The 16,664-nt window shown below is 43.9% G+C and overlaps 1 protein-coding gene across 2 annotated transcripts in view; it reads right to left on the bottom strand.

Moving 5' to 3' along the window:
- Positions 1–7,570, bottom strand: part of ZNRF3 (zinc and ring finger 3) — a 66,181-nt gene extending 58,611 nt beyond the window's left edge. For both annotated transcript variants that reach the window (XM_058851204.1, XM_058851205.1), the window contains exon 1: positions 7,143–7,570. In XM_058851204.1, the coding sequence (XP_058707187.1) occupies positions 7,143–7,382 (240 nt within the window). In that variant the 5' untranslated portion in view covers positions 7,383–7,570. The remainder of the gene's footprint in view (positions 1–7,142) is intronic.
- Positions 7,571–16,664: the final 9,094 nt, after the last annotated feature.

The raw sequence follows: 16,664 nt of genomic DNA, 5'->3' as shown, positions 1-16,664 counted from the left end.
CCCAAACAAGAAGTCTATAAATCTTCAAGGGCAGTCTCTATGAGGAAAACAAAATAGAATTTAAAGAACCCCACAGCCTTTAAAAGAGGTTCTTCTCCAGGAACCACAGAATTGTGAAACTGACCCATCAGTGTAAAAAAACTGAACAGAATACCTTCTGCATTTCCAATTCAGTTCTTCAAAGGTTTCTTAATATTTCTTAATGTGTCATCAAAGTAGACAGTTTAAAAGCTCAAAACTTGCAGTTCCAAAGGTGAACTCAACTGCAAGTTTGGTTTCAGCCTCTTCTGCCTGGGGAAGGAGGGGCAGAGTGGAATGGATAAAGCAAGAAGCAGAGAAGAAGGATTTTTCACAGCCACACTTAAACCACTTTATATTGTGTGTATTTTTTTAAAGCAGGCAAGCATCAAAAGCTTCAAAGTAGGAAAACAGATCTTGGCACAAACTAGGCTCTTTTCTGAATTAAAAGTAATTTTTCAAGCACTACAATCAGAAGTATTTGAAAGCTGCTTACCAAGCACATGCAATAAATTCACAGTAGGAGGCACATACTTGCAACTTGCATGCCTGTACAGCTAATTAAACAGTTGTACTCAAACCATGACTGCAGACTCTAGAATATGCCCCTTAGTTCTTCTCAGGCCAGTCACCTCCTCACTGATTCTTCCACTTGCTTTAATACTGAAAATTATGCAAAATAATAAAGCAGCTTAAGCTCAAGGAAACCAACAGAAAGCTAAAGCTGGCCATCAGCTTTAGAAAACAACTAAAATCCTCACATTAATGCACCGAGTAACATGCATCTGGGAAGCCTAGAGAGTCTGCATATATTAAGCTGCATATTTAAGGTTGTACTTGTGTCTGGAACATAACAGGCACCTAATCAACCTCTGTAAACTGGCTCTTCATCTTAAAGCCAAGTGCAACAACAAAAGTCCCTAAGCAGCATGAAAAGGAAATTCAAAAAAATGAATGAAAGCAGTCTGCCACTGTGGAGAGGACACCCTAAGTCACCAGAGGCCTGTTTTCCTGAGCACTACTGCTCAAACCTAATGTAAGCTCAGCTTCACCAATGGGATAAGTGCAGTAAAGTGCAAATTTTGGGTATCCACAAGATCACACTTCCCTGGTCACCTCTGGTTTGTGCCAAGCAGTGGAGAAAAATGCAGAAAATAGAATTACTTTTTTTTCTTTACATGAATTTTCTGCTGCTGTTTTAACAACTTCAAGCCACGTCCTTGTTTAAGAACAATCTATTTTTCCTTTGCTGATCTCTGTGAGTGTGAAGGACCCTCCTTTTAAGCCAGGAAGTGAGAAATAAGGCCAAGCATTCAAATTGCATTCATTCTGTTTCTATGTGTAGGCACATGCTCTGGTTTGAACATATTTGAATACTGAAGGGCAGATGCCCAAAACAAGAGACAGTTTGTACCAGTTAACACTTAATGCTTCCTAAATTGAGCACTTCCAATGTAGTAAGTGTATTAATGCAAATACATGTACCACCTACATAACTGGGTAGAACATACGGCAGATTACTGCATCCAGATATTATCTTTGCTTAACCAGTCCAATGCTGGCCCCCTGAAAGTATTTGTACTTTGAAAAACCGTTTCTGAAAGTTATTTTGGTTCAGAAGGGCCTCACTTTGCAATTCCAAAACAAGAACTAGAAGACTGTAATAAAAAAAGGGAGCCTTTATAAATACACACTCCACCACAAGATGGTATAAACTGGAAGAAAATTACTATGTATGCTAATCAATGGTTTTATACAACTACTCAGGACTTTCCTATAAGATCTGCTCACAGTAGAGCTGCCTGAGGTTCCTTCCCTCCAAGTCTGCCACACTGAATTATGTCCTCTACACACTTCACCTGGTGTCATTTCAGAAGCCCTGCACTAGGCAAAGCACTAAAGAAGCAGCTGTGCTGTCCAGAAAAGGCACCAGCGAGGTGCTCAGGGGAGTGAGTGCCAGTTCCACCCATGGGGCATGGCTGGCCACAACTGCTGGTAACACTGTGAAGCAGGCTGTAATTAGATATAAACCACTGTAGTCACATAGATCCAGTCTAAACATAAATAAATATATATAAATGAAAAGAAATTTTCCAAATGTATCCATGTTTAACAATTTTTGAGCACCACTCCTCTCTGGGACTTCTTCCTACTTCCACCTCCCAAACAAGCAAGAGGAGCACATGGAAAAGGAAGTGGTCAGCATCCTGCCACCAAAGGCAAGGTTTTCAACAGAACAGACCTTCAGCATCTGTGAGGAAGTTTAACTAAATATATAGCTATATGCAGAAAAGTTACCTGAACTCCCACAAACTATTTTCCCCACTTGATTCCCAACCTTTCCTTGGAAGTATGGAAATTGCACTAGTTGGTCTGAGCACCGAGCCAGTGCTGTGAGCTTTCTGCTTTTACTTACTTAACCTACTTTATTCTTCTTCCTCTAAATGGGTCACATTAGCATTTTTTGATCTTTCCACCGTAACTTTTCCACACTGTAATGTCTTTTACTGCATTTTCTTACACTGTGCCTCCTACCTTTTCTTCAAGGGACTGCCTCAGTCTTGCAACAAGGTTCTGATAGGATTCTGGTATTGCTGGAGCTCCGTGCAAGTAACGCAGACACTGGAGTTTCCTTCAGAACCAGTTACTCATCACTGAATTTGGTACCTCATCTTTCAGCCCCCTCCTGTGTCTTTTCACCACCATTCTAAGAGACATCTTGGATACTGCAGTGTTGATTAATTAACAAAAAATAAGCATCTTTATTTACAACATCGCAGCTAGAACCCAGTGAGAACAGGCAACTCCTTGTGAAATAAGCCAGCAATGATGTGACTGGGCTGGAGCTCAGCATGATAAAACCTAACCAAAACACCTCAATGGGCTGTCTTCAACTCCCTCCACATCACAGCACACAACAGGATAAAGCACAATTGAAACTTTAAAAAAAAAAAATAGAGGGAGGAATAAAACTGGACCAATCTGTACTGAGATCAAGCCAAGACAACACCTCTGCTTTGAGCAAGCTGTCTGTGCATTACACTCTACAAAGGCTGTCCAGGTACAACAACCATGCAAGTCTTGGCCTAAGTGATCTCTTATTTTGAAAGCAAATTATGCCTCCTTTAAGGACACGATGACAAAGCAAACCTGAAGCCCAGATAAATGTATTGTGCCTGATGTCCTCGGGATCTTTACTGCAAGCCACAGATTTACAGTTAAGGTATGGAATCTAACACAAACCCAATCACAGGCGTCTTCATATTCTAAGAGGATAACTAGCAAAGAAAACATTCAATAATACAGTGACTCAAAGCCACAAATAATTCCACTTCCTCATTTTGAATGGCCTTCAGGCACTCAGCAAGAAGAAACTTAACCTGCATGATCACAAAACAACAACCAAAAAAACCCGAAAATACGTATTTTTGTCTTCCACTCTCAAAGGGCACAAACATTCCATTGACTCAGCCTCCTCTGATCATGGCTAGACATCTATGTATCTGCACAGTTATTTCACATCACTCCTTTCAACGCCATTAAAAACTGCCAACGCTTCAGAGTGCAGTTTGCAACCTTTAGTAACTTTTGCATTTTGAGAAAACAGAGGAAAGATTCAAAGCCATTGAAGTAAGGAAAGGGAGGAAGACAGAAGGAAGGAACACATAGGCACTGTCATGCAGTCCAGTTCAAAGCCTCCCCATCTTCTAAAAGAGAAAGATGGGCAGTAAATTGCTACTGGGAAGTGTCATACAAGAAGTTGGGAAGTGTCCCACTTCTGTTTTCTTCCTGAAGCTTAAAGAACTGAGTTATGCTTGTTCTCCCCAGACTGTTACCTTTTAAGCACAAAAAAATATATGCAAGTGGAGATTATTACATCATCTACACACTGCTCAATGGCTACATAAAGCTCATCATTTCCCTGCTGAGGCTTCCAAGCAGAAACAAACCAACCAAAAGACAAACTTTTGTTGCACAAGAAAAAACATGCATAATATCCTCAAATCTCTCTTCCATGCTGCTTCTCTCCAAAATTGTGTATCTCAGTAATCCACCTATATTGCTGTATTCAGCAGCACATTGATGGCAGGAGTACAAAAATAAGAAAGACTGAGAGAAAACTGACAGTTATGAATGTGCATCAATTAAAGTTTTTGATACATCACAGGCATTAAATTTGATCCTCTTCTCCAAGCACCTCAACTGAGCAGTCCCATCACAACCACAACTTTATAAGAAGCATGACATTAGAGGCTCCACTCCTTAGCTATCAAGCTGAACATGCAAAAAGAACAGGATTTCACCAGTTTCAAGTAGATTAAGATACATAATCTCACTCTGAGCAATAAAGCCACTGCTAGGCAAATCAGTGATTTGTACTGTCCAAACACTGTCAGTCTGTGGCCATGTAACATTGAGCCTGAGACAAGACTACATCTGAACTTTTGCCCTGAATGGTACGAGAAGTTTCAACCATAGGGACTTCTCCAGTCATAATTTGTTTTAAAGCAATATATCAATTTAGAGGTTTCAACAAAGTCTGGTTTTCACAGTCACTCTCTAACCAAACATCTGCAACTTCCAATCTCTTGACCATATCAATGGGCAGTATACTGCCCCAAGAAACTCAGGATATTCCAGTATGCCAGATACCACCAAAATGGTTAGACTTTCGAGCAGTTTAAGGACCAGCTGACACAGCAACATAAGGATGAATTTGCTGAATACAAGCTGCGGCCACATGAAAGAAGACATATGAACATTTAATCTCTCTGAAGAGTTATTCTGGGGAGGCACTTGACCCTAATAAGATTCATTCACAATAACTTGAGAAACAATATAATAGCACACCGCTACTGGATAGGAATCTGACCAATAACCAGTTCAGGAGTGGATGTATGACCTATCAAAAGCTGAAAGTGCATTGTTTCTTAAGGTTGGTTTTTTTTTGTTCAGACTTTCAAGACCAATGAGTAATTGATGCTATTAACATAAACAAAAGTAAGCCTTTGTGTAGTCCCAAAACCACAATTCCTTTGATCCATTCTTTAATGTGTGCCTGATTTTCAAGAATTTCTAATATTTCATCTTAAAGAAAAATGCATCTTATTCTTGAAAGAGCTGTGTGCACTGACAAAGGGGCTGGGGCCATGAAGAGCTTGCTTCACTTGACTGATGCACAACTAGCTGCTGCTGAACAGATTCTGAGTGGCAATAGCTTCGTGAGCCTTTTCTAAACCTCACAGTGAACTTTAAATGATTACCCAGAACAGCAGATTCAAAATGTTCTACAAAAATACAACCTAGCTGAAAAAAGGGAGGCAAGACAATCCTGTGAAAATCTTCATCAGTTTTGGTTCTGATATCTCTCTTTCAGGATGAGATAGACAAAAAGCAGGACACTGACAAGAGATTTTATATCTAAAACCTCAACAGTGAAAACACAGATAGCATTCAGTCTAGCAACTCTGGAACAGTATCTGCCAGGTTCTCTCCTCTGAAAAAAAAGAGCAGCATACACAGCTCATGAAACAAACAAAAAAAAAAAAAACAACAAACCAGTTCATGATATATATTATCAAGCATGCACCCAGATGAATAAGCAAATCAATTTTTGAGTGATAAATGACTGTAAAAGATTCGCCACATCATGTGGCTTTTGCTGTAGTCTTTTCTGTTTGGGGTGCTGTCTATTCAGGCATGAAGAGGAAGCAGACAGGTGATGTTACATACAATAAGGCCTGCAAAAGTATATTTAATACGCTTGTTTCCAGTTGAGCAAATCTGAGACTTAACAGAACAGCTTATTTTTTCTCCACTTTTACTTACAGTCACCAAGAAAGTATGACCTCAGTAAATGGCTTATGTTCTGTTCATAATACTAACACCTGACACAAAAGGAACCTTTGAAGTCTCCTGCTGGCTCCAAAGACACTATTAAGTCTCAAAATGAAAAAGCACTAAAAGATTAAAAAATGTCCATGTCAGTTCCAGCCCCTATTAGCACCACCTCTTCTAAATGTCATAATTATAACTTAATTGGTCCACCCTCTTTTCTCTGAAAAATCACCTTACATCAGCAATTTGTCCTCACAACTCTTCTGCCTTCAAGAGAACTTTTATAAGAAATCATCCCAGCTGAAACTGTTTTGAAATATGAAGCATTCATAACTAGTATTTTCTACTTAAAAAAAAGTAATTTTCATAGTATTGTGTTTGCAGAGCTTTAACAGTTTTTTTCAGAACGTACTTGTTACCAGTTAGATTATTTTAAATTTTGTATGTTTATTTACGTGTGTTCCATACATGTATGTGTATATATGCATACATATATGGAACAAAAACAAACCCCACAGCTGTTAAAGAGAAATAATGATTACTATTGGTACTTGCTTAACAGTCAAGCTTACTAAACCACCATTCAAGTACTTTTTCTCTACTTAACCAAAGGTGGAAAAAAATAAAGTCAGCAATTGCAAGTGACTACAAAGGAATTAGATAAGCACTTCAAGAGTTTCAATAAGAGTAAAGGACAGTTGCGTTCAGTCAAAGACAAGAACCATTTCTCTGGTGAGCAAGTCAAGCAGAGCTCTGTACGAAGTGTGACGCGGTGGGAGCTCCTCGGGACCCCGAGCGCAGCAGTAGCGGCTGCAGCTCCGTGCGCCGCCGGGCGCGGAGCGGGCAACCACCGGCACAGCCCGAGGGCGCAGCACCCCATTACTGCCGCGGCACTTCCAGACCGCGCCCCCCCGTCCCCAGAACGGAGCAGCCCCGCACGGCTCCGGCTCCGGGACCGACAGGGGCCGCCCGGCGCGGCCCCGCCTCCGCCCGCCCGCCGGCCCCGCGCCCGGCGGAGGGGCGAGCGGAGCGGAGCCCGCGGCTCGTGTGAGGCGGCCCTCGGCTCCGCCCGCTCCCGCCGCGCAGAGCCCGCGCCCGGCTGTCAAAGCGAGGCGGCCCGGCGAGGTGAGGCCGGCGCTGGGCCTTTGTGCGCGGGCGCGCATCTGTCACCGCGTCCCCGGGCCGCGCGGCGCACGTGGGGCGGCGGGCCCGGCCCCGCTTTGTGCCGCAGGTGCCGGGCCCGCGGAGCCATCTTGGGGCAGGCGGCGCCCCCCGGCCGCGCTCACCTGCACGATCTCGCCTTCGGCGCTCAGCGTGGCCCCCGCGCGGGAGAAGCGGCCCTGCAGCCCCGTGGTGTAGGTGGTGTAGTCGCCGCTGGGGCTGGACTCGAAGAGCACCACTTCCACAAACGCCGTCTCCTTGCCCAGCGCCGCGCCCGGCGCCGCGGCCAGCAGCACCCCGAGCAGCAGCAGAGGCGGCGGCAGCGGCGGCACGGGCAGCCCCGCGCCGGCCCCGCAGCCCCTCATCGCGCGGCGGGAGGAAGCGGCGCCCCGCCGCCGCGCATCTCTCCCGAGCGGCTCCAGCTCCGGGGCCGGGGTCCCGGGCCGGTCAGCGTCCCATGGCAGCGGCCCTCCCGCCGCGCTGCGCCCCGCTCCTCGCTGCCGCGCTCCCCTTCCCTCGCCCCGGCTCCTCTCCGCCCTGCCAAGCCGCTTCCCTTTCATCTGCTCCACGTGACGGCCACCACGGGGTTATCCCCGCCCTCCGCGCCGCGCTGACCCGCTCGGTCCCTCCCGCCGTGCACACACCGCCCGCAGCCCCGCCGGGCCCGGCCGAGCCGAGCGCTTCCCGTGGCTGCCGGCGGTCTGGCCCGGCTCGGCCCGGCTCCGCAAGGGTCTGAGAGCGAGCCGCGCTCGGGACGGCCCTGCCGGGATCGGCTTTCCACGCGGCAGGGCCTGCAGGGCCGGGACGCGAAGGGCAGCCCCGGCGACCTGTGGCAATCGCCCGGGCCCGCGTACGCCGGGCTGCTGCCCGCCGGTGCCGGGGCTCCCGCCTTGCCCAGCCGCGGGCCGAAGCGGCTCGGCCGGGCCGCTTCCCTGCACTACCGCGACTCGCGGCCGCCGGCCATGCCCGGCGGGCTGGGCACGGATCCCGCGTGCGGGGGCTGCGCGGGGCAGCCCCGCCGGTGGCACAGCCCGGATGGAGCAGAGCTCTGGCAACACACGTACTATGGGCACCCATCCTCCGCAGAGACGCCGCTGAGCTGCCGGACGGATGTGCCAACCCTTGGCAGCCGGCGGGCTCGTTTGTGTCTAGGGCAGGTCTGGCTGATCGGCCCCCTGATCCCAGTCTCCTGAAACTGGGTTAGGGGGGACTGGGTTACCTGGACTCTTTCGCTTGGCTGTAAGTGCGAGTCTACAAAACCTCCATCAATGATAAGGAAAAAATGTGTTGGTAATGATGTTTGTTGCAGTCTCGCACAAGAACTGGATGTCAGCCAATTACACATTTTTCCATTAAAAGTATGTACAGCTAAGTCATGGAATTCATTAATAGATGGTGTTACACAGCCTAAAAATATAACTCAGTGACAAGAAGGATTGAGACAAACTGATCCAAGATCCCTTGTTGGCTATGAAGCACAATATTTGGAAACAAAGCCCAGCCCTAACTTACTGGCAGAAGAAATAATACCCTAGTCGTCAAATGGCCAGCTCTTTTCCCAAATATACTTTGCTACAAATGAAGACAAGGTAATGTCTTCTTTAGCATGACACAGTGAGCACTGTTAGCTTAACAATTCATGGAAGATTTCTTCAGTGGCAAAGGGTCAAGAAGAGATCACAGGACCATACACTCTGGGCTCTTACATTAAGCCACAAAATACCCACCTAAGACTATGGTATAGTGGATCAAAGGCCACAAAACTATTGCATCTTTAGAAAGCGAGCTGGAAGGGACATCACTGTGGTGCACTATGCAGATGTAGATGTGGTTAACAGGTGCAAATTTTTGATTACAGGTATGTTCTAGTACAATTTAAGAAAGGCATGGCATCTAGTGTACTAAATAGAAGCATTTTAATCCCTTAGTGCAAAGTACCTCTACTTGATTTTCCTTCACCCATGAGACAAATGGCTGATGCTTAATTAACATAGGTCTCCTACATCACAATCAACATAAGAACAGCTTAAACTGTCTGGAAACTACCTACAGAAAAAGGATAAATGGGGCTCTGTATAGCAAGTGGACAGATCCTATGCCTAAAATAAGAGTTGCTGAAGATCTGATCCATTCCACTTGCACTAGAAACGCAGCAAAATTGCCTTGGAGTAGCCTCACAGTCAAATACTGAGGAGTGACATGAGGCATTAGGTCTCAGGTCACCAAGTTCCCTTGACTTGGGCAGAAATCCAAGCAGGAAGTTGCAGGAAGAGAATGGACTGTCTATCATTAAAGCATCCAATATTTCTAATTGGCATGCTGCCCAGCTGGCAGTATACAGTTCACAATTCAGTTATGCCATAATACTTCAGATATGTTTTCTTTTTTTTTCCCCTGAATAACAAACTGAGGCCCAGGGTCTGAATACAGAAGTCTCAAGCACTTATAACTACAGCTGAGGACAGTGAGAGCTGTGATTTGAGCATAACTAAATTATGTGCAATGCCAAATGGTCTGAGAAAGCATTCTCTAGGCACTCAGTCTCTTCTTTCAAGTAACAAGTGACAGAACCACAGGAAAAAAACCTCAGGTTTCACCAGGGAGGCTTAGATTGGACATTAGGGAACATTTCTGCATGGAAAGAGTTGTCAAGCATTGGATCAGGCTGCCATGGATAGAGGTGGAGTCACCATCGCCCTGGGGGATTTAAAAGATGTGTGGATGTGACCTTTGGGCACATGATTTAGTGGTTTAGCAGTGCTGGAGGAATGGTTGGACTCAATTTTCTTGCAGAACTTTTCCAACATAAACAATTGTATAATTCTATCTCAGAAGCAGGCAATCAACACTAGAGGATGCTTTTGACACTGAACTTCCTACATCTCATTTCCCTTGCAAAGAAATGGATATTATAGAACCCTCCTCCCTCTGCTCTTGAGAGAAAAAGTTAGTGAAGTAGCCACATAATACTGTGATGAATATTATAGAAAAAGCCCAAAATAATCTCAGAGCAGACCAGCTGTCCATAGGAAGGATAAAGAGGCCTGATTGTCTTATTCACACACCCACATCTGCCTGTCCAGATGTTTTCAGAAATTGATAACTCGGACTACTGCCCACATTGCCTACATGTTTTAACACCGTGCTCTGCAGAGCTTATTTCATAAGTAAATGTTATTGGTATACCTCTTAATAAGCAGAAGGAACAAGTGCTGTCCTTTTCCCAGTAAATTCAAGGACATGTACATGCCTGCCCTTTTTCTGTGAGACAGAATTGCACAGCACAGAGTTTTAGGGCTGACTTAAAGCTTTCCTCAGACACACCCGAGCGCTTGCCGAGCTCCCGTTCTGCAGGAGCAGCAGCAGCTCCTGACGCCGCTCCGAGGGGCTCCCGAGGACCGGCCGGGGAGTCCCGGCTGCACTGCGGCACGGCCACCACCAGGTGTCCCCCGAGGGCCGCCGCGCCCGGGGCTGCGGGACGGGCCCGCGGCGTCTGCGGAGCCACGCGTGGGGCTGGAGGCGTCTGACACAGCACACGGGTTAAAAGTACCTCCCACAGCCTTGCATCTTCATCTTCTTCATCTTCATCTTGCATCTGCAGGCAAACTTCACCGATGCAGCCTGGAACAGAAAGCCCATTGTAATGGACAACATTTTTTCTGTATTTATGAAAGTGATACTTTCGTCATTATCATCAATTATTCTAAATTAAAGTAACAAACCATTGTAGCTTTTCAGCTTAATTAAAACCAAAGACCAAAAAGAAAAGTCAGTGGATATTTGTACCAAGAAAAAAATGTCGTGCAAAGTGGCTTTGCCTCTTATTTAAGGTTTGACAACAAAATTCATCCAAGTAAATCAGCATTGAAGCAATGCAAATGAATCAACTGACTAGCCACAACAACTTTAATTATAGCATTTTGTTGTGAACAAAATTTTTAGTTGATGTTTGAATAGTTAAGATTTCCAATGTTTTAAACAGCACATAGCCTTTTAAATCTATAAGAAGGGGAAACATGGTGACTGGGGAATCCTTCACCTCTCTGGACATGTAATTGTCTAATGAAGGGAAAAAACAATCATGAATCAGTTCTGCAAAACTGAATTATGTAGATTGTACTGAAAATACCCTTACTGAGATAAATTCAGCCCTTTCTTTTTGCAAACTATTGCCCAACACACAGTACAAGCTCAAATAAGAGTCGCAAGACAGTACAGCCATTCTTGATGTTTTCCTTCCAGGTCCTCACCAGGCAGGCATGGGAGATCATGTTAGCAAAAGAAGAAAAAAGAATTCTAAGAAAAAAGCTTAGGAAATTATTTCTGTATGCTTTTTGATCACCTAAAATCTCTGCAAGGGCTGACAGGAACAGAATGGATTTGGAAAAAATTTGGAGCCACATTTTCCAAGATTCTCAGTATCCATTCTGCAAGAAAGACCCTCAAATGCATCCATACCAAATGTCTTTCTGTGTTCCTGAGGTTGCTGTGTATCACATCTACTCACTTTCAGTTACAGTTGCACTAAACCCCAAACTACTGTTAATTTAATGTGTCAATGCTTAGCAGTTTCCTCTTTCGTGATATTGAAGAAGCAGCCAATGAAAATAATACATAACAAACCCCACATATTTCACAGAGTCATATTTATGTACAACCTAGATATTGACACTTCTGTATTTAATTCAACATTCTTATTCATGTTTCTGGAATAAATAGAGGGTACAAGTTGCTGTTCATGAAGCCAAACTTCAGGCAGTAATATAAAATGAACAATACATAAACATTGCAGAATAATTTTGAAGCACATGGTTAAAGTGTATGATGTATCAGCTCTTAATACTAATTGCAATATGAAGAACTCTATGATAAAGGCAAAAAATAGATTTCACTGCTTCTGAGTACTAAAAGCAAAACACACTCTTAAGATGTTACTGGCTAAAATTAAGGAGTTCCTACATTAACAATGGATTCATTCATGTGATGGTGAGTTAAGCAACTATTTACTCTACTTCGTCTTGGGTTATCTATTATATTAAAGACTCACCTAAGTTAAAAGATCCGACTGGCACTTTTAATTCATCACCTTAAAACACTAATTTTCCACATTCAGCTACTAGTATAGTATCTATTTAATTAGTAGATTAAGGGCTTTAGCTGTTGTTTACATTTGAGCTGCCTGTTTACATAAGAGTTATCATTAAAGTCAGTGCTAACAGAGCAAATCAGTGAAGCTTCCAGAGACAAACCATAATAGACCTGTCCCCCTCTGAACACCAACTGTTATCCTTTGCCCTCTGAGGAGTCAGCAAATCAAAAATGTAGGAGGCAGGAGATGGATGATTCTGACAATACTCCCCATATTTTGGTCCTGCTGAGCCTATGCTGACACAGAATTTATTCCTAACTTGACATTTCCTGATAATTTCCTCTTCTCATACAGGGTCACATGACAGCTACAGACAGGGTTCTGCATACAAAAGGGCACCAAATGGAAGAATATAAGGAAATAAATTCAAAGAACAAGAAACAAGAAAGCTTCCAAGATTCTCAGGGGCTCTGGACTTCTAAAAGAATTTCAAAGCCTAGGGAAGGTCTAAGAAATAAGAAAAAGGCTTCCCTTTCAAATGCTGGCACTCCTCCAAAGACGAGCTGGCTTCTGCCAACAGGAAGTAGCCATCAAGTTTTCCTAGGCATGGTTGTTTACCTCCCTGGGTATTTTCCAAGAAGAGGTTCCAGTTCTGAACCAGGATGTGCAAACAGAAAAACTTACTGGAACAGGAGCTTTTAAGAATATGATATTTCAAGTGAAGTGTTTTCCTCAGAGAGCTTGCTCAACATGTGAGACACTGAAACAAAACCCAGAACAGCATTGTCTGTTCCCTGGGACAGCACAGCAGCAAGTTCAGTCTCTCCTGTAGTGCTCCCAGCACATTCTGCAGCATAACCCCAAACAATGCCCTTGCTGCATCACCTCAAGTAAGCGTAGGACCTTTACTTTTTTCTTTAGCTTGTGACTACCACCTCTAATGTGTCATCGTGCATTGGTGTACACAGGTGAGCACAACACCTCTCCATGCACAACTCCTGGGGCATCTCCCAGAACCTCCAAATCCTGTGTATTCTGCACAACTGTCTAATCCACATTTTCCTGCCAGCAGGAGGAGAGAGCTCTGCAGGGGAACACTGTGCTTGGGACCAAGCTAGAAAGAGAAAAGCCAAAGAGCTGAAGTAGGACTAAAGTAGGACTACACATGGAAATAGGTACTACTATTAGACAAACCACAGCAAAGCACCAGAGGTGCCAAAAGCTAGACCTTATAAAGAGAAAGGGAATCTATGAAATGGAAGTAAAATTGACAGAGCAATAGAGGAATGGTGTGGGAAGAGGATGGGCCAAGTTGGTTGGAAGCAGAAGCCAAAACAAAAGCAAAGCCCAAATGACTACAAGCTCCTCTTGACCTGTGGGATTCCACAGAGATCAGGGTGCCCACCAAACAGATTATCTGACCTGAGTCCACTTTCCTGGCTAAGTGACCAATGCTCTTTGATTCCCAGCTGGAGTCTCTCAGGGACTGGCAGATGGCATAAACCTTCCCAAGGGCATCCGGCGGCTCTGTATTAAGATCTGTTTACATGACTAATGTTTGCAGAGTTTTGCGGTAACATTTCACTCTTCCAGAACTGGTAGCACAGGGTTGCCAGCCCTTCTGTTTACTGTGCCGTGGATATCTTGTCTTCTTTTAAATTCCCATCAGTGATTTGCTCCAAGCTCTGAATGTGCAAGAGAAATTTTCTTCTCTGACAGAAAGAATCAAATCAAGAGATCTTTATCTCAAAATACTGCCATGGCCTTGTCAGCAGATAGATTTTCCCTTTATATAAACATTCCTTGACAATGCGAGGGGGATTAGGAAGCTGTCTCTACACTAGGACCTCTGCTGTTTAATAAGTACATTAGTTTTCTGGAAAAATTAGTAAACTGGCAAAAAACTGTAACAGTGACAAAATTATATACATTTATTAATTTCTGGTCTTGCCTGAGACTAGTGAATTCTTGAGATTTAGAGGACTGCAAAAATTAAGCAAATTGGAATTACAATGCAAGTGAAATTCATGGGGAAAAAAAACAACACTGTGGAGATGCAAAGAACATTTTGAGTTCTCTTTTAGAGAGATTGCTTGATCTCAAATTTACTGTTATCACTCAAAAAAAGGACAGTATATCATTATATCAGTATATCATTAGACTGTTTTAAGAAAAAATCTGCCCTCCTGTATTCCCTAACAATAGAAAAAGGAATCACACACACAAAATGTTAGAAGCTGTGAAACGTGAGACGATTTTGTTGCCAATCAGTCTGTGAAGCAAAGAGGTCGCTACAGAAGAAGGCCACAATGGTGGTTCATATTTTCTAAAAATTAAGTTAATCAGTTGCTATATTTGCATCTACACCTGGCCTTTGGACAGTATGCTTCCCATCTCCCTTTTTTTATGAGGTACTGCATTGAAATTTATTGCTGCTAAGCTACCATTAAACCTGGAATAGGACACAACCTCTTTGAAAGTGGGCAGTGGAACTGAACTGTCCAAAGAATCTCTGAGGTGAGCCTCAGTACCTATGGCTGCTAGGAACTCCTGTAGCAGTGAAGGGAGACACTCTTTTCCAGGAGAAAAAACCTTATAAAAGGCCTAATCTCCAGTCAATTTGCAGAGTATCTTTGTTCCAGAAACACTGATAGCATTGCCTGAGTTAATCAGACTTCTTTTGTGAATCAGAAGCAAGACTTCATTGACTATGGTGATGGGAGAACAAACTCTATTGGCATGGGGAGGCAGATAACCCTACAACAGGGGCATGTGAGCTCTGTCACAAGATATGGGCTGCCTGAGTCAACTGATGCTGCCTGCACTGGTTGGGACACTGCTATGGGAAAAATACAGACAGAGCTCCAGCAAGGAGGCCTGAAAGTATTAGAAGAGTTGTAACAGGATCACTTGAGGTACATGTGTGATGGGATTTCTCCCTCACCACAAATCAGCTATCAGGTGAGAGGACTGAACCATAAAGATGATGGAAGTCAGATTCTCCAGCCTATGCCTTTGGCCCACAGCCAAGATCTAAGATGGAGCTCAGGCAGATCTACCCCACTGTTCCTTTAAATTCTGGGTAGTTGGAAGTACCAGTAACATGTGGGTGGAACATGAGGACATGAGGACAAGGAACTGGAATGCAAGGTACAAATACATTAGGAGAGTCATAGTTTAAAGTTGAACTCACTGTATCTTTTCCACGCTTTTCTGGTGGTACCTTGGGAACAATCCCAGAAGCCAATGAAGCAGAATCGCAATAACTTATAAAGTATTAATGGAGATGGGATAAGAGCTGAGTGAAAATCACCTTTCTGAAGGGCGTGCTTGTGGCAGTGTTAAGAGAAGGGAAAGCCAATGTGACTTTGGACAGCATGCAGGCAAGGTGGCAGCTCCTTGCAGTAGCCAGAGAATACAGATTCTGCACATTCCCTGAGACTGTGAGCACTAAAACTTTGAAAGATGCACTCTTGAATCCCAATGTGAAATGACAAAATTTAAGAATAAATAAAATTAGTTTACAGGTTTTGAATAACCTTGTTTTAGGCTGCAAAACAGGTTCACTTCTCATTTAATCAGCTATTGATACAGGTATGGGAACACTCCAGCTGTTGTCAAGAACTTGGGGGCCTGGGCCACCATCCAAGTATTTTCAGACACACATTTGGCAAGCAAGCTCTTTCTCAGATTATGATTGTCAGTTAATCTTTTCTCTACGCCCCCCTCTTCCATTTTACTTTCCTCCTCTATTCCCCCTTTTTTCATGCGTAGATAACATTCAACACACATTTCTTTCTCTGTATCTGAGATTACACAAGGGCAAAGCCTCTCCACCTTTGTTAAACAAAATGATTTCCTCTGGTGGGTTGGCCACCTGGAACATAAAACATAAAGCTATTTTAGCAGGAACTAATGTGGTTTTTGGCAGGACAGCCAACAGTATCCTCATTGGCACATCCTTGGTGGTAGTGCTGAACCCCCCCAGTGGGGTGAAGGCAGGGTGAGAAGCATTCTTGAGTCACATGGATCATAGGATTAAATCCAATGACTGAAAAAAGAAAAATACAAAGACCAGAATGTGTAAACAGTGAAGGGGAAAAAAAAAAAAAAAGTGGAAATCACAATTAAACTTGAAACCTTTTCGTTAAAACTCTCTGAAAGAGTGTCACAGTGTAAGACCAGCTTTATGGATCTTTTCTTAGGCACTCTTTTACCCAGTGATGCAATCATATATTTAATAAAACACTTTATATATCCTAATGATGGTAACACAATATATGTGAGCCTAAATATATTCCAGCAACTGCACCAAAGCTAGTCTTAGTACTACTAAAACTATTCAACAAAACTAGAATGCAGGGTGTCATGCCCTTCTTTTGCTAGATACTACTGCCAACACCAGACATGCTAATGGATGCTGTTATTATATTCAGTAACAATGGACACCACCAGTGCCAAGGGCAGCTTCCACTTTTGTTGGTTACACATCACTGTGAAGCAGCTCAGGCACCGCTACTAGCACATATGTCCCTGCACTTCTGTGGTTTATTCATGA

The sequence above is a fragment of the Poecile atricapillus genome, chromosome 16 (assembly GCF_030490865.1).
Source record: "Poecile atricapillus isolate bPoeAtr1 chromosome 16, bPoeAtr1.hap1, whole genome shotgun sequence".
Taxonomy (NCBI): Eukaryota; Metazoa; Chordata; class Aves; order Passeriformes; family Paridae; genus Poecile; species Poecile atricapillus.
The sequence above is the reverse complement of the archived record's forward strand: the minus strand, read 5'-3'. Positions and strand labels throughout refer to the sequence as shown.